Here is a 23,467-nt window from a genome sequence, read left to right as displayed (position 1 = left end):
CACACAGTGGCTCATAACCTTCCAGTTTCAGGGGATCTGATGCTCTGTTCTGACTTCCAATACACGAATGCACTGACATACATGTAGGCAACACATATACACATAAAATAAAAATAAAAAGAATAAAATTTTAAAGTAACTACATTTATTCATTTTAACTGTTGGTTTGTTTATTTAGAGACAGGGTCTCCCTATAGCCCCATCTAGCCAGGAATTTACTATGTAGACCAGGCTGCCAAAGAGATCTACCTGCTTCTGCCTCCAAAGTGCTGGGATTAAAGGTATGTGTCACCACACTTGGTCCCTGCCTCTCTTTCTCTTAACCCTCATACTCAAAGTCTATTTTAAAATACCTTTAGTAAGCCGGGCCTGGTGGTGCACACCTTTAATCCCAGCAAGCAGGAAGCAGAGACAGGCAGGTCTCTGTGAGTTCAAGGCCAGCCTGGTCTACATAGTGAGTTCCAGGACAGCCAGGGCTACAGGGAGATTCAAAAAGACCAAAAAAAAACAAAAACAAAAACAAAAAACCTTTATTAAGTCCCAGCTCTACTTCACAAAACAAAAATACCACCAATAGCAAAACAGACACCAGAGTGAAAAACATTTGTGTTTTATTGCTATTTGTAGCAATAAAACAAGGAAAATATTCACTAGTAGTTGGGGCTGGAGAGATGGTTCAGCAGTTAAGAACACTGACTGTTCTTGCAGAAGACCAGGGTTCGAATCCCAGCACCCACATGGCAGCTAACAACTGTCCGTAACTCCAGTTCCAGGGGATCTGACAGCCTCTTCTGTCCTCTGTGGGCATTGCATGACACAGGTGCACTTAACTACATGCAGGCATAACACATACACATAAAACAAAAATAATGTTTTTAAAAAATATTCACTAGTAATCTAAAGGCAAATATTTAAATAATGAGAACTACTGCAGTTTTGTCAAAATATGAAATACCCTCTGTTGGGGAGAGAAAGGTGGGGGGGGGAGGGGGGGAGGGAGGGAGAGAGAGAGAGAGAGAGAGAGAGAGAGAGAGAGAGAGAGAGAGAGAGAGAGAGAATGGCTCTCCAACTGCTGGTCACAGTATAAATAGCTGAAATCTTTGGAATTTGGTGGCATATACTGGAAAACAGAAGCACAGATAGTTTTTCAGTAATTATACTTCTGATAAATTATGATAAAACATTTAGGGATTTAAAATTTGAGTACCTCATCAATCTGACAATGAAATTTTAACTTGAAGCATTAAAATAACTAAAAATAGCCAGGCATGGTGGCGCATGCCTTTAATCCCAGCAGCCAGATCTCTGTGAGTTCAAGGCCAGCCTGGTCTACATAATGAGTTCCAGGCCAGCTGGGGCTACCAGGAGACTCTGTCTCAAAAAGACCCCCCCCCAAAAAAATTTATTAAAATAATTAAAAATATAAGTTACATTATGGTATCTCTACACAATGGAATCTATATGTCATTAAAAACAGAATCATAAAAAAGTTTTTTACTACTTCAATATTTACTGAATAACTATCAGTGCCAACAATGATTTAAGAGCTGAGAACTTTTATAGGAAAAGCAAGATCCCTGACTAAAAAAGCTGACAATGGCAAACAGGTGATTAGGAAGATAATTTCAGGTCGCGATTACCAAAGTGAATGAAGCTCTCACAAGGATAAAACACTTGTTCAATGAACAAATGAGGTAATTACATAATGGGTGAGGGAAAAGGTAAACATGAGGGCTTTCAATGAACCGGAGAATCTAGAGAAATGTGTGTCTTCACAAAGGAGTTACCACTTTTTATTGTACTGTTTGTGCCTTATAACCTGCAACAGTTCATATCATACCAAGTGGAAACACAGCTTCGTGGCTAAAATCAGAGCTTAAGTGCTTGGCTTATTAGAGATCGCTCACTGTGGTTCCCCAACTGTGAATCAGGGATGATGGCAGCACTGACCTCACAGAATTGATTTGAGGGCTGAATGTGTGCACATGTATCCACACAGGAGCTGTCTATTTAGATCTATATTAGTGGTACCTATTAATTCTGTAAGATCACAAGAAACTTGACTGTTCAAACAAATATCAGAGTCTTCTCTCACAGAGGTTGGCGGAGCCACAGAGACATCTATGATGTACCTGTGCAACAGAGGTACACTTAAGCAAAGTTTCTAAGGTAGGAATATAAAACTGAAAGATGTTTACAATAAATTCAGTGAAAAATACATCAAATAAAATATAAAATTAGCTTAAGATATAGGTATGTGTCTTTTTTTTTCCCCTTTCCTTTTCCTAAGACAATGTCTCCATGAAGGCTAGGTTGGCCTGCAACACCCGCCTCTCCTGCCTCAACCTCCTGAGTGCCAGTATTAGAGTCACTTTGTCTGGCTTCCATATGTATTACTTTTTTTTAATGCTGATATTTATAAGCCATGCTTAACTATTTCTGTAGGCTGTGTCCCTTAGTTTTGGTCTTTGGTATAACTATCATGCAGTAGCATTATTGTTCCAAGATGTTTAGTAATAAGGCTGAGAATACTGACTCTGTCCTCCCAACACGCTAGCTAGCTTTCCTCTGTTCTAATACTACAATCTGCACTTGTCATTGTATCCACAGTGGTAGACTAATGCTGCCTTAAAACCTAAGAAAAGGACGGGGACATGCCAGCAAGTCTATCACCATACATAAACCATACTCCACATGGCTACGAGCTGAGGCACACAGGTCTCCTTACCTTGGACCATTGCTGTCTTTCCTCCTTGTGGAGCAGTTGCCTTGTTCAGCTTTGGCTCGCTGATCTGTGAACTCCTTTGCATTCCTATCCACAACTTCTCCAGCATCAAGAGCTCTGTGTAGTCGATAGTTGACCATCTTCAGAACAATGAAAACAGCAGCTACCACAGGACAATAAACTGCTACGATAATCATGGAGGAAGGAAGGGCCTTGAGAAAAGAAGGAAGGGTATGGATTTTAGGACACTTGGAATTTTATTCACTTAGAGAAATCTGTACCTAAAATAAGACAGTTAGATGCAAAGCAATTATATTACTAATACTAAGTTGCAAAGATACCAGACTGCATTGCTCAATATAAAGGTCACACGTGTGGTTATTGAGGACTTGGAACTATGACTTAGCATGAAAATGGCCTATATATTAATTCTTATATTGATTACGTGTGGAAATAACATTGGATTATATTTAAACAAAACATTACTGAAATTAATTTTACTTGCTTTTTTACTTACTATGGCTACTAGAAACTTTAAAATTACCTACATAGCACACACTATATTTCCACTGGGCAGTTCAGTTTCTAGTACAAACTAAAGACCTAAGATACCACATCACCCCGTGTATAAGTCAGAGTGACCCAAATATGTTCCCTGTCTATAAGCTCTGTAGAACTTTTAAAAATACATAAACATTCTTTGTGTTCTAGAAAACTAGAAGTTAAAGCTGTTATGACAATAGTGTCACTCAGAACTATGACCAGAAAACCAGAAAGATATGGAGACGTGCAAAATTCAAATAGGTTTTATTTTTACATACTTAAACACTTAAAATGCCCCCAAATTATAGCCTGCCAAACAAAAAGAATAAAAGAATTTTAAATACAATGAAGCAATCAATAGACAGAAATAAGTCAGCTACCTATTCTGAGTGTGAAGACTGCAGGTCCAGTGCATGTGAGGATTAAGTAGTACGGAACCTGACAACCAGGGAGGCAAGCATGGAGACCACCCGCCTTGGAAGGCACAGCAAGGTCACCGCTGACAAGGAGCATAAAGCAAGGTCAACTCATGGCCACTCTGATGACAAAATCACCCTAGATGTCTGCAGTTACAGACCCCACTTGCTCTCATAGGATTTACCCTCATCGGTCAGAGAGCATAACCTAAACTAGCTTGGGAAGGGGAATCTCAAATTGCTGGAGAGAGTGAAATTGAAAAGGTGTTGCTTGATGAGTCAAAGCTTTACAACATTTATATTAGCTGTTTTCTGGTGTTTTGGTTATCTAAGAAGGAAAGAGTGTGCGTTAGCATTAGGAAGGGAAACGAAGCCCACCGACTGCTTAATATTTTTTGTGTTGAAATGGGGACAATAGGGATACAGCTGGTTTAGAAATAGCTGCATTAAGAAGCCCTGCATATTAATATAACTAAAATAAAACTCCTGAATTCAATTTAAAATGTTTCTAAATCACTGGTTTAGCCTTGTGATTTTTTTAAATTAATTTTTTTGTGTATTTCATACAGAACATCCCAATCCTATTCATCTTTATACCTGCAGCCTTGTGATTTAAATTTTTTTTTTTATTATTTTATGTGTATGAGTGTTTTGCCTGTATGTATTCAGGTGTACCATGTGCATGTGATGCTAGTGGAGGCAGAAGAGGGCATCAGATTCCCTGGAGTTAAGGATGGTGGTTAACTTCCATGTGTGTGCTGGGAACCAAACCCAAGTCCTCTGCAAGAGCAGCCAGAGCTCTTAACCACTGAGCCATCCCTCCAGCCACTAGCCTTGTGATTTTAAGTTTAAACATATATCTAAATTTTTTAAATTCACAAATACCAAACCTAGAAGAACTAAGCACTTAGAAAGATTTATCAGGTAACTTAAATTCCTAAAAACACTCAATTTAGAAATGCAATTTAAGTTAGAGACCTTAAGTACAAAAAATAAACCTCTGAAAAATGACTATTAAAATGTTAGATTTCTAAAGAACTATGCTTAAAATTCTTAGTTGTTTGATTTGTATCTTTAAAAAAACTAATATTCAACTATAAAAGAAAACACACGTGCTCTGAATAATCTTTTTCTGGACAAAATACACACACACACACACACACACACAATATAAACTCATACAACATTTGGAGAATTTGCAAAAATTCTGTGATACTGGTTTCCTGACAGGAAATGGAGGTATACTAAATTTGAATGATTTGGCCAAAATTACCCACCTTAAGGACATCTTAACATTAAGAGAAGCCAGATGCCTATTTTACCACACATCATAGACCACATTACCATTTTCAAGTGTAAAGACGATTAAAAATATGTCAGTTCCATCCTAATTCACCACAGTTCATATTAAGGTAAAAATGATTACGTTAAGTGGGCAGAAAGGAAACACCCCCAACATTATTGGTCAGTGCCAAATTCAATGGCAACGTACTAATGACCACTCCAAATGGGAAAGAGAACTTAACTCTAAATTGTCTATAATATTTGCCTCTACAAAATGTCAAAGATTATAAATGTTTATAACCAGTATAGGGCTGGAGAGATGGCTCAGCAGTTACCACCTACTGCTCTTGGGAAGGACCCATGTGGGGGCTCACAACCATCTGCAAATCCAGTTTCAGGGGGTCTGACATGCTCTTCTGGCCTCCACAGGTATCAGGCACACATGCGGTGCACACACATACACACAAGCAAAACATTCATACACATAAAATAAAAACACTGATCTAAATTACCTTTCTTTTCTTTTTGATAGGGTCTCATTATATATCCCTGGCTAGGCCAGAACTCACTATGCAACACCACACCAGATTGAAAATACTTTAAAGATACCAAACACTGAGAAGACTGAAAATAAAATGGATTTTGCTTCTTAAAATAAAGTTCAGGTGACCCTCACATACTGGAAGGCAGCACTGGCTGAATAACATGAGTTCACTCAAATTACAAAAGCTGCTCATTTATCTTACATCATACAGTTCACATCCATAAGTCTTACTACCCATGGTCACTCTTGAGATGTCCGGAGGATAGAGGGCAGCTGGGCTCTAAGTTTCACTTTTCCTTAAGTAGGTAAAAGTGCAGACACCCTGGGCTGGTGAGAACTGTTTAAACCTGTTCTCTCTTCTACTCGCCTCACTGCCTAGGACTCTCCGCTGATTCTAGAACAGCTGACTACATTAGCATAAAGTCATCAATCTTGCGTACAATTATGATTCACTAATATTACAAGAAATCGTAAATGGTGTCTGTCCTAAAGGGCAAACACCTAAATCAAGCACCAAAAAAATTCAAAAGTTAGCTGATAATTCTTTGATTTTATATATCAAAAGGGCAAAAGAAATTCTACTTACTATTTGTATTCGTGTGTAGTCTATGTGTGTACAGGTGTTTGTGTAAGTGTTCATGTGTGTACATGCATGTGGAGGCTAGCAGTACCTTCCTCAGCTGTTCTCCACCTTATCTTTTAGGACAGGTTCTCTCACTGAACCTGGAGCTCACTGATTCAGCTAGACTGGCTGGCTCCAGGGGTTGGTCCGTCTCTGCTGTCCTCAGAGCTGGGATTACAAAGGCATGCCGTCACACCCAGCCTTCTTCTTTTGCAGTGGGAGCTGGGGATCCGAGTGCAAGTCCTCATAATTACACAGCAAGCACTGTATGGACTGAGCCTCTCCCTGATCTCCCGTGTTCGTATTTTATTAAATTAGACATAAAATATTATGTTTTCAAATAAGTATTTTTCAAAAACATTTAGAATTCAAATCAGCAACAAGAATCAAGTCAAGGGAAAGTAGGTTCTTTGAAAGGGAAATATATTTTTCCAGATAAAACAGTTCTTATGTTTAAAGTATAATTTTTATGCCTTATTTGACTTACATAGTTCTAAGTTAAAACTTCTGTTTGTAATCTTTCTGGCAGGTAACTGCTGACTTCATGTTAGTTATATTCTACATCAAATAACACTTTTAAAAGCCCTAGTATTTCCAAAAGGGCACTTTTTGTCTTAAGTTACAGTATTTTATTGTGCTACCTTCAAAATCATGTTGATGACACTGATGTAATCAAACACAGTCACAGCCCCTGGGGAGTAACAGCCAGCCTGTTTTATGATTGCATAGAAGTCACTCTACAGGTGTAAATGGTCTGCACAGACAAGCTGGCTTTCCATCTTTTCTAGGATACCACAAACAGTAGAGGTAGAGATGGAAAGGTGGTGGTGGAGCAGCTGGTCTAATAGTGACGAACAAACAAGCGCCTCATTAAAGAACTCTAAAGGTCACAGCACTGGAAGCACAGGGGAAGCCTGCAGTGTCCTCCGGTCCTCACAGGCTTCAGGGAGCTCTCCTTACACATCTCAGACTATGGATCTTCTACTCCAGGGATGGGGAAACAGTAGGGGTAACAAGGGGAAAGGCAAATTAGGTGCCTTGACCTCTGATATGCTAATTAGTATCTTGATTTCTGAGATTGCTTTATTGTGCAGTAATACACAGGTGTTCAAACCAGCTCAGTCCTAGTCAGTGGTGTGTAATCTAGGAGTTAACAGAATGGCAGTGCAGGCACATCACACGCAACTGTGATCAGCTATAAAAAGAAAAAAGTTAAGCAAATCTTTAAAAATATCCACCTTTAACACAGGACACCTTTTATACCTTTTTTGGGGGGAGGGGGGAGGTGTCCATAACTGCCAATTCCCTCACTATTTAAGGCATTATGTACCAAACTTTTGACATCACAGGTTTAAGAGGCATTTTGGAAATCTGTGAACTATATATTTTAAAGTCAACAATCATAACATGTAGTTTCTAAATATCACTGAGCATGTCTGCAATCCTAGCACTCAAGAGATTCAAGCACTCAATGCTAGCACCCAAGTTCAAGACCAACCTGGACTACACAGCAAGCCTATGTCATTAAAGGCTTTAATTTCAAGAGAAAGTTTTGATAAAATTTAGGAGAAATATAAATATGCCTTTGTGATCTTAGGAGATATATTTCTCAAACATAACTCTAAAAGCATACACTATAAAAGAGCTCATGGACTAAAATAAGAACTTGTGTCCACTGAGAAACACTACTAATTAAGTAAAAAGACAAGCCATGAACTAGAAGACTATTAAAAGATGTCCGTGTGTGTACAGGCAAAATATAAGAACTCCTTCTGAAGCAGTTAAGAGGAAAACAAACCCATATGGGGTAGGGTGAGGAGACGGGTCTTACAAAGAAAAGGAAATACAAACAGCCAATAAAACATAAAACAGGGGCTGGAGAGATTGCTCAGCAGTTAAGAACACTGACTGTTCTTGCAGAAGACCTGGGTTCAAATCCCAGCACCCACATGGCAGCTAACAACTGTCTGTAACTCCAGTTCCAGGGGATCCAACAGCCTCTTCTGTCCTCCGTGGGCACTGCACGAGACAGGTGCACTTACCTACATGCAGGCATAACACTCATACACATAAAATAAAAATAAATATTAAAAAACCATAAAACAGCACATAAAATACAGTAGCCTTCATCAATGAAGAATATAATTTAAATACAAAATCATAACACACTATGTAACACTGTACAGATAAAAATTACGTTTTAAAAAAATATACTTTAGCCAGGAGTGGTAGTGCATGCCTTTAATCCCAGCACTCAGGAGGCAGAGGCAGGTGGATCTCTGTGAGTTCAGGGCCAGCCTGTTCTACATATGAGTTCCAGGACAGCTGGGGCTACAGGGAGCAGGGAGACCCTGTCTCAAACACACACACACACACACTTTTATGTGCATGAGTATTTTGTCTGCATGTATGTAAGTGCTCCTGTGCCTCTAATGTCCACAACGGCCAGAAGAGGGCATTGGATCCCCCAAGTACTAGAGCTATGGGCATTGGGAACTGAATCCAGGATATCTGAAAGAGCATCTAGTGCTCTTAGCTGCTGAGCTGAGAATCTCCCCAGCCCCCAAAGCTAAGTTTCAAGACCAGAACACAATCAGGTCTAAGGGTACAGGCCTGTAATCCAAGTACTCAGGAGACTGAGGCAGAACTATTCCAAGTTCAAGGCCAACTTGGGCAATTTTAATAAACTTATCTCAAAATAAAAATTACAAAAATAGCACTGGGGACATAACTCAGTGGTTGAGTGTTAACCTAGCATGCATGTGGTCCTGGGTTCTAATCCCTAATACAACAGACAGACAGACTGATAGAGAGATAGACATAGATTAAAAAATAGAACTATAAATTGCTAGAATATAAAATGAGACTATAAATTGACAGTTATAACCAAGACTCACCAATTCTTCTTATAAGCATAAAATTGGAATTCTAACTCATGCACTACCAGGAGACCTTTACAATAAATGAGAGGCAACTTCAACTGAAAATTACCAGAAAAATGGGAAACTGCCGACTAATAGTTTAATTTTTTTTCTAAAAAAAAAAAAAAAAGGCATGGTGGCCTATGCCTTTAGCCCCAGCACTCAGGAGACTGAGGCAGGCGGATCTCTGTGTAGACCAAGGCCAGGCTGGTCTACACAGAGAGTTCCAGGCCAGCTAGGGCTACAGTGAGACTCTGTCTCAAAAAGTCCCCCAAAAAACAACAGCAATTTTTTTCTTACATTTATATTTGTGTGTGTACATGTGCGTATGTATATGAGTATAAGCTCACATGCCATAGCACATACATGTAGGTCAGAGAACAACTTGTGGATTAAACAGAGGACAATTTGTGGATTGAACTCAGATGGTTAGGCTTAACTCTGTACTAACTGAGCAATCTTGCCAGCCCCCAAATTGTAGACTATTTACCAATGTAAAATGTGACTTTGAAAATAACACCTACTTGCAGCAACACAAACACACAGACACACAACACACTGAATGCCAAGTGCAAACTCATGCCATACTGTATTTTCTTGGTCGTGATGTGTGTATTTCTTACATATTTGAAAAAAAAAAAAAAAGGCCGGGCGTGGTGGTGCACACCCGTGGTGGTGCACCTGTGAGGCAGAGGCAAGGTGGATCTCTGCGAGTTCAAGGCCAGCCTGGTCTACATAGTGAGTTCCAGGACAGCTGGGGCTACAGGAAGACCCTGTCTCAAAAAGATAAACAAAAAACAAAAACAAAAAAACCCTAAAATTCTAATAGTAATAAGAGTTTCCTAGAATATATTGGTGTTTATCTTTAACAAAAACATCCATATTTATTTCAATAACAGGTGATTTAACAATAGATTAAGTCCCATATCAAGGTGGTTTTGTACCTTTGTCCTTATTTGTGAGACACTTAAGAATCCTCTCAATTACATCTGACTGTGTATAGCCAGAAGTGGTAACAGTTATCAGAGAGTTCTAGACATTCAATCAAACATAAAACTAGAAAGCCCCTTTCCTGGGTTAGATACTTTTTTTAAATAATAAGAACATCCTCTTAAAAATTGGATGGATAGAAATGCAATTAAAACCATAACTCAAAGTCACATCTCACCCAACAAATGCTATAAAAACTAATGTTCCCAGCACCTGAGAGGTTTGGAAGGAGGAGGATGAGGAGTTCAAGGCCAGCCTAGAGTACATGGTACAGATAATGGACAAAGTGGTGGAACTCTTCCTTTGTATACTGTTGGTGGGAACGGCAAATGGTGTGGCCCCTAGAAGAACAGTGGGACAATTCCTCAGAGAAAAATAGGGTAAATGTGCCAGGCATGGTGGCGCATGCCTATAGTCCCAGCACCTGGGAGGCAGAGGCAGGCGGATCTCTGTGAGTTCAAGGCCAGCCTGGTCTACATAGTGAGTTCCAGGACAGCTGGGGCTACAGGAAGACCCTTCTTAAAAAAAAAAAAAAAAAAAAAAAAAAAAAATAGGGTAAATGAGATGGCTCAGCAGGTAGGTGCTTGACTGTTTGATGCACAAGCCTAGAGATGAGATTACCGGAACCCACATAAAGGTAGGAGAGAATCAACTCTACAGAGTTGTACTCTGACCTCCACATGTCCACCCACATACAAGCATGCACACATATATAACAAACATTTCTAGAAAGGTAAAAATAGCAATCCTACCACTGTATACTCAAAAGAACTGAAAGAGGCTCTCAAAGAGGCATTTTTACACATGTCTACTTAGCAGGATTACGTACATTTGGATGGAAGCAACCCAAATGTTATCAGTGTTTGTATATTCAAACATATAGTGGGAGGTTACTCAGCACTGAAAAGGAAAGAAATGTTGATGAACCTTGAAGCCACTATGCAGAGTAAAATAAGACAGTACCAAAAAGTCAGTACTTTTAATAAGCCACTTACGTGAGGGATCTAAAATACCAAATTCACAGAGACGGAAGGCACAGTGTTACTGGGGCTGGCCGGAGAAGAGAGGTAGAGAAAAAAAGGTGTGTGATGAATACAGTTTCAATTTTGGAAGATGAGGAAATCCCGGAGACGAGGAAAACTGGACAAAAGGAATATATTTAATGCCAGTGAGCAGTGATCTCTCCTTATCCATGGGGGAGATGCACTCCAAGAGCCCCAGGGGATGTGTAAACTGTGGTATCTCCAAACCCAAACACTGTGTACATACGTATGTGAATGTGTTTTCTTCATTTATAAATTAGGCATAGTTTGAGATTAACAGTTACTTGCTGACTTAAACACCTTTTCTATTTTAAGATCTTTCTGCTTTTCACTTTAAGGGAGCACTTTAGCACATCCCTTTGGGGTATCTGAACTGCCGCCGCCACCACTACACTGGAGCTTTGGGCCCATTAAGTGAAAAAGAATTTACTTGAACACCCAGAGACAGTATGGCCATACTGGAGCTGAGAACGAGGACAGCCATAGGTCTAACAGTTAAGTAGTGTATACAGTGAGGACACACTGACAAGGAGATGGTGCCCTTCCCAGGCAGAAAGACACCTACTCGGAACAGTGCTTCATTTAAAAGTTGTTTCTGGAGTTTTCCCTTTAATATTTTCATAGTAGTTGACCACACATAACTGAAATTAAAGAATGTGAAAATATGATACTATTCACTCAAAAAATGTTCAGGTTTCTTTAAAAATATGTTTTTCAGGGTTGGACATGGTTCAAAAGTTAACAGTACTTGCTGTTCTTCCAGAGGCTATGAGTTTGGTTGCCAGCACCCATGTCAGGCAGCTCATAGCTGTCTGCAATTCCAGCACTAAGGGATCCATCACTCTCTTCTGGTCTTCTCCAGCACCTGCATGTATGTGTGCATATACATACATACAGTCACACACACACACACATATACACACAAACATATACATGAGAAATAAAGTAATTTTTTTTAAAAAGGTAAACTTTGTCACATGTGCCCCATCATATTTTCTAAATGTTGGATAGAATTGGTAGAGGGGGCAGGAGAAGGCAGGGTCTCCATGGCAAGACTGGTATCAGGGCCTGGCAAGTGTTCTGGCAGCAGAATGCCAGCGTCTGTGTTCTTCCAGAGGCTATGAGTTTGGTTGCCAGCACCCATGTCAGGCAGCTCATAGCTGTCTGCAATTCCAGCACTAAGGGATCCATCACTCTCTTCTGGTCTTCTCCAGCACCTGCATGTATGTGTGCATATACATACATACAGTCACACACACACACACACATATACACACAAACATATACATGAGAAATAAAGTAATTTTTTTTAAAAAGGTAAACTTTGTCACATGTGCCCCATCATATTTTCTAAATGTTGGATAGAATTGGTAGAGGGGGCAGGAGAAGGCAGGGTCTCCATGGCAAGACTGGTATCAGGGCCTGGCAAGTGTTCTGGCAGCAGAATGCCAGTCTCTGCCTTGGGCTCTGTAGCCCAAGGCCATGTGGAAGGGTCCAAGCCTCACTCAGGTCATTCTGCTGCTGGGGTCAAGAGCCCCTCTACCTGGTCCAAATAACCTGTCTTCTGGAAGTCTTTATCATTAACATTGCACTGGAGGAGCTTTATTGGCTGAAACCAAATTACATCCCAAGAGGAAAGGCAAGCTGGTGCAGGGGCCACAGCGAAGCATCTTTAGGCCTTTACTGTGGCAGAACTGAAAAGGCCTGCCTGGGTCGGTGGGAACTGTTTTATTTTGGTTTCACTCATTTCCCTGATAACTGTCCAGAAGAAATAGATAAAAAATTATTTAGGTCGAGGATAAAATAGTGTTCCATTTCTGTCTGATTTCACTCTGCTTTTCATAACCCTTGACCCAGAAAGGGGGCACAAAAGAAACCATCACAAGCACAGTCAAAGAGTATTTCTCCCATACCAGTTGGTTTGACTGGCACACAAGAAGAGACTGACAAAGTGAACAGGGCATACAGTATATAACAGTCCTTGCCTTAAGGATGAAGGTGAGGGGTGTGTAGTAGCTCATACAATGATAATGAACTTAACTGAACCAGATGAAGAGTCTCTAAGACTATTTTGGCCGGAACAAGAAAAATGCAAAAATAGCTGGTTCAGTTGCTGCACACATGAGAGAAATTCATGAAAAAGAGGAAGTTTTATCTCCCACAAGAACTACATAATGCAACCTGCAGAATGCCCTTCGTACCCTGAGAACACTTTTTTTTCTTTTTTGGTCTTTTTGAGACAGGGTCTCCCTGTAGCCCTAGCTGGCCTGGATTCACTATGGAGAACAGGGCTGGCCTCGAACTCACAGAGATCCGCCTTCCTCTGCCTCCCGAGTGCTGGGATTAAAGGCATGCACCACCACGCCCGGCTGAGAACACCTTTTAAGACAGAATGTTACCCTGGGTTTGGCCAAGACTTTTGGAACTGTGAAGGTTACAATCCAGAGCCTGCCAAATAGCAACCACGAGTTCAAAGACCAGGGTAGTGAAGCCAAGAGGGAGTATGCATCACTGAAGGACCAGCAGGGAGAGCAGTACTGGTACATCCCCTCGGGAACAGGCTCTGGGAGCAGTGCTGCCCTGCCCGTGCCCTGAGCCTTGCACAGCCAGCCTGTGAGGCTATATTCTGCAGAAAAGAATGTGCCTTCCTAGTGCTCTTGCTTTTATGGCCTTCACTGCTTGGTGGTAGATAGTCAAGGTAGGCTCAGCATCATGCAGAGTTAATCTTTCTACTTGGAAGCAGGTCAGTCTTCCTTACAAATGAATATCACTGTCAGGTTTGCATTTCATTCCCCCATCAACAGATGATTTGACTACTGAAGATGGAAAAAAAATCTATGGTTTAGAAAGAACTCATAGTCTGAGTCCTGTAGAGGTCTTTTTTTATTAATTTTTCAATAGGTAAGTGATTTGCCAGGTTTTCGGTGATATGCCAAGTGGAAATGGGAGGATATTGATTGAGTGTGATATTTTTCTTCAAGTACCAGATTGTACTGCATATAAAAGTGTGATCAATTTTTTGGAAAAAAAAGAAAAAGACTAAAAAATGGTTCAGTGTTTTCCCCACAAGTCTGAGGACTGGAGTTCAGATCCTTGGCACGCACATAGATGTCAGGGGCTCATGGACATCATGACCCACATAAAATCCTAGCATGTGAGAAGCAGTGACAGAGGATCACCAGAGCAGGCCAGCTAGCTAGAGCAACTGAATCAGAAAGCTCTGGGTTCATGTGAAAAACCCTGCCTCAGTAGGTAAGGTGGAGAGCAACTGAGGAAGACGCCTAATGTCAACCTGCCTACACACACACACACGCACGCACACACACGCACGCACGCACACGCACAAACATGCATACATGCACACAGGCACGCACACGCACACACACACAAACATGCATACACACACACGCACACACACACAAACATGCATACACACACGCACGCACATGCACACACACACACACACACACAAAGTTGGATGGCTATTTTGTTGCATCTTCTCTCTAACGAGAAAGGAAAGTAAAATGCTGAGGAAGAAGCTGAGACTAGACACTCACAACACAATTCTGACACTTCAGTTCTCATAGCTTGTTCTTAACATATGAAATTGTGATACTTCACCTAAGAGTGACAGGTTTAAGCTGTGCAAGATTTCAAAGACATTTCAGATAGGACTCCTGAAGAAGCCACTTGGAATCAGAGAGGTGGTCAGAGTAGAATTGTTACAGCCATAAGGTAACCTTCTATTTCACTTCCAAACATCGAGTGGTTCTCCCAGACTAGCACCCTGCATGGTAAAACTGGCCCTTCGCACGGAGTCATCATTCCCTCTGCAGTGATGCAGACACGCACTCATGCCTGTGCTTTGTTTTGGATTCATGATTCGCCCTCTTTCCCGCACCACTTGACTCAACCACTGGAAGTTCACTACGGCCAGACTGCTTCCTTAATACATTTCTAGATGTTCTTTGGCCCTTGAAGTGACTTCAGTACCTCTCTGGTAGTTTACATTGTCAACTACCGCCTAAGTTATGTGTTAGTACACATTCCTAAGTGCTTTATGTGGAGCAACTCATTCAACCCTCAGCATTACCTCACAAGGTTGGTGCTACTAGTCTCCCATTTTACAGACAGAGAAGCTGAGGCACAAAGAAATAAACCACTTGGTCTCAAAATGGGACATTAAGGAACAGATTGGCTCCAGAGGCAGAAGTCTGCATCCTTTTTAAAAAAACACTGTCTTTTAATGATGGTTAATAATCATCCATCTATGTGGGTCCCACTCTGATATTTTGGTACATTCAGTTATTGTACAGTAACCAACTCAAGATACTTGGGTTGTCCATCATCTCAACCATTTATCACTTCTTTGGAATGAAAGCATTCACTATTCTCACCTCTAGCTATTTTGTGTTACGTGGTACAATTCAGTTAACCATAGGCAGCCTAAGTGTGCAAGTATACACAACACCCCCACTTATTTCTCCTATCTGCTGACTTTGTACCCATCAGCTAACTTTCTGCATGAGAAGCCCATCAACAAGCATTTCACAATCTGCAGGTGACCGGCCTTAGCCACTCACTCTGCTGCTACAGAGTAAGAACACTCAAGGACAAGAGGCGCACAAACTAGCAGGGGACTCCAGTAAAAACCCATGTCCAATGACACTTTAATTTTACACAAACTTGATGCCACGAAGTATTACCTCTGATTTCTTTCAACCATTAAGAGCTGTAAAAACGAACTGGGCGTGGTAACTGCTAGCACTTGGGAGGCTGAAGCAGGAAGACTGCCAGGAATTCAAGACCCTCTGCAGTGAATTCCAGACTAGCCTGATCCATAATAGCGTGAAGCCCTGTCTCAAAGAAAAAAAAAGTTTTAGCTCATGAGTCATATAAATCTACACGGGACACAGTATGCCGAGCCCCACTCTAGAGAAAAACTGTTTTCATCTCTAATTAATCCATACCCCAAACAAAACATCAAGCCCCTCGCCCTCCTATCAGGTGCATCCTCCAGAACACCAGCTTCATCCAGCTGTGAAGCAAAGCAGCTGCCAGCAAACACAGGCAGTGAACGGCTCTTTCCCAGTGCCTGCAGGTCCCTGGAATCACATAGCACCGTCAACACTGGCAGGAAACAACAAAATTCTGAAAATAGTGTATCTTGCTTATTCTCTAAGCAAAATACTTCAGTTTTTAAAAGTAATTCTAAAGTGGTTTGGCAAAAGCACACCTACTTTTCTCTCAAGAAGCTGTAGTTAGGGATGCCACCTCTTCTTTGGTGTCCTCCCCTTCAGCAGGACAATTTATCAATGTGTATGAGAAAACACTGGCTTGGGATTCTGATGTAAAACTGGTTCCACAGAAATCACTAAAAGGTAACGAAAACTTGAATACCCTTATGTCATTACTTAACAGTTTTTGAACAGACAGCTGACTAAGGACTAGGAACAATTCAATAAAAGAATATATATATATATATATATACACACACACATATGTATGTATATAGAAGATCAAGTCTTATCTCTCTAAAAAAGGAATTACAAAAAATTCATAGTTAAAAAAACATTTAAGCTACCCTTTCAGAATAATACAAAGAAATATTCAAAAGTTCATGTTTCTACACCCCCTTAAATTAGGTATTTTTTCTCAAAATATTTAGCTGTAAGTTCCTAATGAATAAATATAACTGTCACACCCTTAAGTCTGTACTTCACTGCCTTATAGTATATTATAATTTAGTATCTGCTATAAGAAAAAGTTGATTCATAGTTTTGTTTGCAAATTCGAAACACTAGATTTGCCTAGATTATTTTTGTTAGTCCACGACTCTCTCTTTGGGAATCCCTAAATGTGAATAACGACCAAGGCTGGTACTTAGATAGAACTCATCCAACCCCTGATGTATTCAAAAAGAAAAATGCAACTTTTTCTTGACTTTAAAGTTCTGTCTGTTCTGCCAATCTCTAGCAGAAAGGGAAGTAAAAGTTATATATTAGCCATGCCTGGTATAAATCTGAGCTACGAGGAGGCTGAAGCAGGGGGATCCTAAGTACATGGCCAGCCTGTACAACTTAATGAGACTCTCTCAAAACAAAGAGGAATGGAAATGCAGCTCACTGACAGACTGCTTCCTTTGCACACACAAGACCTCAGATTCAATGTTCAGAGCCGTGTGTGTGTGTGTGTGTGTGTGTGTGTGTGTGTGTGTGTATCCAGCCATCTACAGCATCCCATTAACTGTTCTTAACACTGACAGGAAATTAAAACTGAGCAGTCAAGTCCTAACAATAGAAGTGCTCCCTCCTTCCATAGTCCATGCAAATTTCACTCAGTCCTATGGCTGTTTTCACTGGACACAAATGACTAATTGGGAAAAGAACTGACCATTTTCAGTAAAATGCTATGCATAAACAGGCATCTAGCCCTGAGTTCTGCTTTTATACTGTGCACCTGAGGCTGGGGGTAGGGGTGGGGGTATAGAGTATGTGTCTACCTGATCCTGATGCAAAATCACTTTTACCTTATTCACAATAAGGGCAGGTGGAGATCTGAATTTCTGCAATGTGTGGAATTCTGCTCCATAGCTAGACTACCTTTAGTTTCTGGTTAAAGGAATGATGGAGCGAGGGAAGGGAGGCTCAGTAACCAAATATTGTCTATAAACTTACAAAATGACTGTTAATCAAGATGAGGGGAAGGTTAGATTAAAAATAAGCCTTCCAATTCTCATGTACAAGCTGCCCGTAAGGACTCAGAGAAGGTCCTGAGAGCAGTAGCACTGGCCCTAGGGATCTAGCCACGCACAGTCTCCCTGGGGGCTGAGGTAAAGCATTCTAGCTAGATGTTTTCTTTCAAAGGCTGACACTGCACTGAAAAAGGAGAAACACTCCCAATGCTGAGTTCAGGCATACTTTCCCACAAGAGGGGAAATATTCTACAAATCCAACTGTACAATATACCAAATTAATTCAGAGGCACAGATAGGAAATTCTAACAGATTCAAAATACATTCTCCCCAAAGACAACTAATTTAAAAGTAAACTACTGAAACTTGAGCCACATTTCCACAATTTTGAATTTGTCCTACATAATACTTTAATACAAAGAGAATTATTAAAAAACTAGATGACATCTTTTACATTTACATTGTATCTAATTTGTGCTATTCTATATGCAGTAACTAGTATTTTTAGCTGCAGGAGAATGTAATGCATTACTTTGGAAATCAACAGTCAAAATGTATGCCCTTCACCCATCTGAAAAGGGCCTAAAATAACATAGTACATTGCATTACCACCAACAGATACTAAACTGAGTCTATTACTTTGGGTAAGTAAATCACTGAACTAGGATCTAGAGATGGGAAGCTTAAAACACTGTTGAGAAGGCAGGACTTGAAAACTATGGGATGAAAAAATACTCTGGGAAACAAAATCAATGATTTCTTAAATACTTCACAGAACTGTTCCTATATTTTTATTTTAAAAACAAATGCTCCCCCCCCAAAGACTTCATGGGTATTTGAATCTATAAATTTTGATGAAACAAGGTCTTCATAGTTAAACTGTTTTAAGGAATATATTTGGACATACTTATTTTTCTGCTAGTTCTTTAAACAATCTTGCTCAGTTTATTCATATACATCCTTAGCAGAACTGTGTGCATCCCAAAAGGCCTTGTGCATTATCTAGCATAGGCTTACATAACATAGCAATGTCAATCAGTATAAATAATTTGAGGTACAGCACTGGATGTACACAGTATGACACAATTACTACAAATTCTATTTTTCCTACAAATTCCTTTGCACTTCATTAGGATTTTTTCTGATTTACTGTTTTCATTCATTCACAAATGCATATCCCTATCTTTAATAATTAATTAACATGACATTCAATATTTTCACATTTACTATCACCAGAGATAGTATAGTGTATGGTAAAATTTTTAAGGCTCTTTTAAGAAGTCAAGTCATATTGCAAACACATAACAGAAAAACTGGAGAGAAAGTGTAATGAGTTGGTAGCAAATGATATGAGAGCCTCTATAATGAATCAAATGTTTCTTTCCTTGCTGGGAGACAGTTTTCATGTCCATGGATTCTACATCTGTGGGCTCAACCAACAGCAGAATAAAAATATTCTTGGGGGAAATGTTTGCCATTGCCCTGAATATAAGCAGGCTTCTTCCTGTCATTATTCCATAATCAATACAGTGTATAAACCATTCACCCTGCACTAACATTGTATTAGGTATTGCAGGCAATCTAGACTGAAAGTTCATGGGAGGGAACTTTACATAAGGGACCTGAGCATTCTGGGTTTTGGCATGGGAGGGTCCTGGAGCTCATCCTATATGGATACTGAGGGACAACTGTATGGTTCATATGATGGGTGAGAAATTCTGTAAATCAAGAACAAGAAGATGACTGCAGGGGGAGAGTGGGATGTACTTAACAGTACAACTTTTCCCAGGTTTCCAAAAGCATCTTTAAATCAGTACAGAGAACAAAAAGGGGGTAATAAGCTTTCAAATAATTCCAAAAGGAGCTGCAAACAATTCCTATCTAAAAAGATTTGTGGGTTTTTCAAGATTGAAAGTAATTAAGAAGTCACAATCTAAACTTTGCAGTGGAACCAATGAATTCCAAAGTCCTTTCCAAAACCACTGCATCCTACCCGCTAAAATGAGATTCTCACGTGCAGCAGCAAACCTGAAGTACAATCACAAATACCTGATACACACAGGAGTTGCAACTGGCTATTAAAAACTGTCAGGACAGCAAATAAAAACAGAAAGGTAAGGGTATTTATGCACTTAAAAGAATCTGGAAGAGATGCCCTTCAGTGTCATCCAGGTGCTATCAGTTAGAGTCCAGAGGACAATCTTAAAGCAAAACTTCCCAAACTGACATCTGAAAGAACTATTACATGGAAATTGAGAGGTATCAATGCTGTTTTGATTTAGAAGTCATTTTCTGTGTAAAGGTAACTAATCTGGAAAGTATGGGATATCCTACACCTATCTTGATCAATACTTCCCTTTATAAACTACTGGTGACATTATGACACATACATCAGTGTTCTGTTAGTTTATTCAATCTAAGTAACCCCCCGAGCAAACAGAGAAGGCTGAATTTCCATTTGGTAAATACAAGGCCCAGAACCTGTTTTATAAAGCCCAATGTAAAGAGCTTGACCTGTTTCCTTATCCCATCTGTTCTGGATGTATTCTATTAAACAATTTCCAGGACACATTCAAGTAAGTGAAGCTCAGCATGCATACATTCATGCATGCTGTCAACACTGCAATTTACAGAGGCTATCTTGCTTTCACCACACACAACACCAGTTCCCGTTCTATTGATAGGACTGACTTACACACATAAAATGAGATTCCTCCTGTTTTTATATAAAAGTACAAGAACTGCAGTACACTATGGAATCACAAAACAGCAATAGCTCATACTTAAGAACTAAAATTTAAATTAGTTGATCTTTTTTTTTTTGGTCTTTTTGAAACAGGGTAGCTGTCCTAGAACTCACTATGTAGACGAGGCTGGCCTTGAACTCACAGAGATCCGCCTGCATCTGCCTCCCAAGTGCTGGGACTAAAGGCGTGTGCCACCATGCCTGGCAAATTAGTTGATTTTTAAGCTACATCTAAAGAAAAATCAAAACTATGGATTTATCAAGTAGAATAAATAATTTAAAATATTAATACACACAAAAATCAGACTACCAAGTTACTTGATTATATTCTTGTTTCACTAAAATTCAGCAGAATAGATGGTAAGCTCAAATCCTAACACAAAATGAAAACCAGTAAGATTTATAATTAGAAGTTCATTAGCTCTCCTAAGACTATGGCTACAACTCACATATTTCCATACATCTTCCCTCAGATCATTCAGCTTATCTGAAACAGAATGATAATGCTGCACACACCTATAGAATCCATTCTACTTTTAAAAGAAAGTGCCAAAATTGGGCAATGTATCACACACTAGATTTAAAGTGAAATAAATGCGAAAATGCCTAGCAGGGAAAAAGTAATGGAGATGATCTACTTACTACACAGTTTCCATTAGGGCACCTCGGAAACGCTCAGTGAGCCAGAGAGCTTCACTATTCATTCACCATTTACCCCTGAGCACCCACCAGGTCTCACGCACTTTTCTAAGGGATGGTTACAGTAATAAGAACTTCTCTCTCCTTGAACTCTTAGAATGACTAGTTTGATGTTTTATATCACAATCATCCTTTGAAGAAAGTACTAGTATAACCTCCAGTTTTACAGAGAACCAACTGAGGCTATGAAGACACCTGCCCACAGCTGGTGAAGAGGCAGAACAGGATTATATCCAAACAGCCTGTCTCCACAGTCTGAGGTTTTTGAAGGTTTTTTATTGTTATTTATTGGGGGGAGTGGGTACGCTATGTACCATGGCACACCTGTGAAGGTCAGAAGACAACTTGTACCTTTCACCACGTGGGTCCCAGGGATCAAACTCAGGCTGGTGGTGTCTATCCACTGAGCAATCTTGTCAGTTTATCACAACCTCAGTTTTTAAGCACTACAGATGGTCTAGTCCAAGGAAAGCCTCCTCAACCCTTTTCTCCCCCTCATACTGTCTTCCTAAGGAACCTTTTAGAAACCATGTTTCCCTCCATTTGAAATTTTAATCCCACAGACACACCTGATATCTGCACTTACTGTATGTAGACTCATCTACACTTTCTTTTTATGAAAAACAAAGCCTATTTCACACACTGCCAAGAACTAATTTTTGCTCTCTTCACAGTCATATAAACCAACTGAGAGTGCGTGTTCCAGGGCTGCCTCTCAGGTCTAGACTGCTGGCACTTTAGGACAGACAATCCTGGGGCTGGAGAGATGGCTCAGCAGTTAAGAGCACTGATTGTTCTTGCAGAGGACCCAGGTTCGATTCCCAGCACCCACATGGTGGCTACAAACCGTCCTTAACTCCAGTTCCAGGGGAATCCAAAGGCCTCTTCTGACCTCCGCGGCACTGACAACATGTGTTCACTCACATATATGCAGGCAATGCACTTATACACAAAATAATAAATAAAATATTTTAAAAAAAGACAATCCTCTGGTGTGGGGTGCTGGCCTGTGGACCATGGGATGCTGAACACTATCCTTGGCTTCTGTCCAGTGAAACCCTCAGCACTGCCAAACTAAATCACGTGGAAACAACTCCCACCCCACCCTGCTGAGCCGCCAAAGTTCCTATCCCTTGAAACATGCAGCAGGATGCTGCCATTTACATATCATAAGGACTGCCAATTCCAACTGTTCATAACAAACTGGGATGGACCAGATACACAGACTGCCCATGCTGCATCTGTAGCTGGAATGAAGGCACAGTACAGGCAACTGTGACAGCAAGAAGAAGATCGTATCTAGCTACTTTAAACACAGCAGGGAAAGAACCCAGCATTAGACCAGTAAGTGAAAGGACATTAAAGTTTATAAACTCCATTTATAAAGTGTGCTACAGAACAAGGCTAACCTCCTACCCTAAATGATCAGTGAGACAAATTACCTCACTGTAAGTACATGGAGCCATAACTAAATCCTGGGAGAGCCATGCATTTTGCAAATGGGCTTCCACTGTATCATATAATATGCTAGTCAAGGAGAGCCAGGATTAAGGATATGATTAGATGGTTGATGGCAAGCAGCTCTGAGAATTCTAGATTCAGAACATATATTGAAAGTGACCAGGGAACGTTTAGATCATCGCAAATCAATCATAGGTCTCCTTTTAGGGGCATATTAATAAGATAGAAGCATCGTGCACGACTGTATGTAACAGAAGGGTGGAAGGTGACTGTGCTGGTGGTACCTAGGTCAAAGAAAAGAAATGTCCATGTCCGTCAGAGGTGGTCTGTGAAATTCTGAGCCTGTGATTTAACTCCTAGCAGCTTCATCTGTAGCTTCATCTTTAAATGAGTGACAGTGCCTCCACTCACAAAGTATGATGAGGGTTACAGTCAAAAACATGAAAGTAGATGGTGCCCAAGTAAGTAACAGCATAATAAATATTTGATGTTTTTAATAATGTTTACGCTTGTAGTGACATTGCTAAGATAAGCAAACAGACCTATCTACACATATGGTTTAGAAGTACTGACAATGAGCTTCAAACTAGCTGTGGAAGGATCTCGGGTTACATGGAGGTAAATATTCGTCTGACGAATGAGCAGAAGTCAATAAGAAGTGATAAATAATTCTGTAACACAGTAAAAAAAAAAAAAAAAAAAAAAAACAATTATCCTAAAAAAAAACAAAAAATTTCACAAAAAAAAAAACAACTCCCTTTCCAGAAAGGAAGAAACAA

At 40.1% G+C, this 23,467-nt stretch overlaps 1 protein-coding gene across 8 annotated transcripts in view; it reads right to left on the bottom strand.

Moving 5' to 3' along the window:
* Positions 1 to 23,467, bottom strand: part of Pcnx1 (pecanex 1) — a 163,909-nt gene that overhangs the window by 124,493 nt on the left and 15,949 nt on the right. For 7 of the 8 annotated variants that reach the window (XR_003847835.1, XM_008823213.3, XM_008823214.3 and 4 more), the window contains exon 2: positions 2,729 to 2,937. Coding sequence is in view for 7 of the 8 variants with exons in the window: in XM_008823213.3 (XP_008821435.1) it covers positions 2,729 to 2,937 (209 nt within the window). In the remaining variant the exon portion in view is untranslated. Of the gene's footprint in view, positions 1 to 2,728; positions 2,938 to 15,794; positions 15,945 to 23,467 lie in introns of all 8 variants that reach the window. The other variant, XM_029558715.1, reaches the window with a different exon arrangement.

Source organism: Nannospalax galili, unplaced genomic scaffold (genome assembly GCF_000622305.1).
Source record: "Nannospalax galili isolate Female #2095 unplaced genomic scaffold, S.galili_v1.0 scaffold1129, whole genome shotgun sequence".
NCBI lineage: Eukaryota > Metazoa > Chordata > Mammalia > Rodentia > Spalacidae > Nannospalax > Nannospalax galili.
The sequence above is the reverse complement of the archived record's forward strand: the minus strand, read 5'-3'. Positions and strand labels throughout refer to the sequence as shown.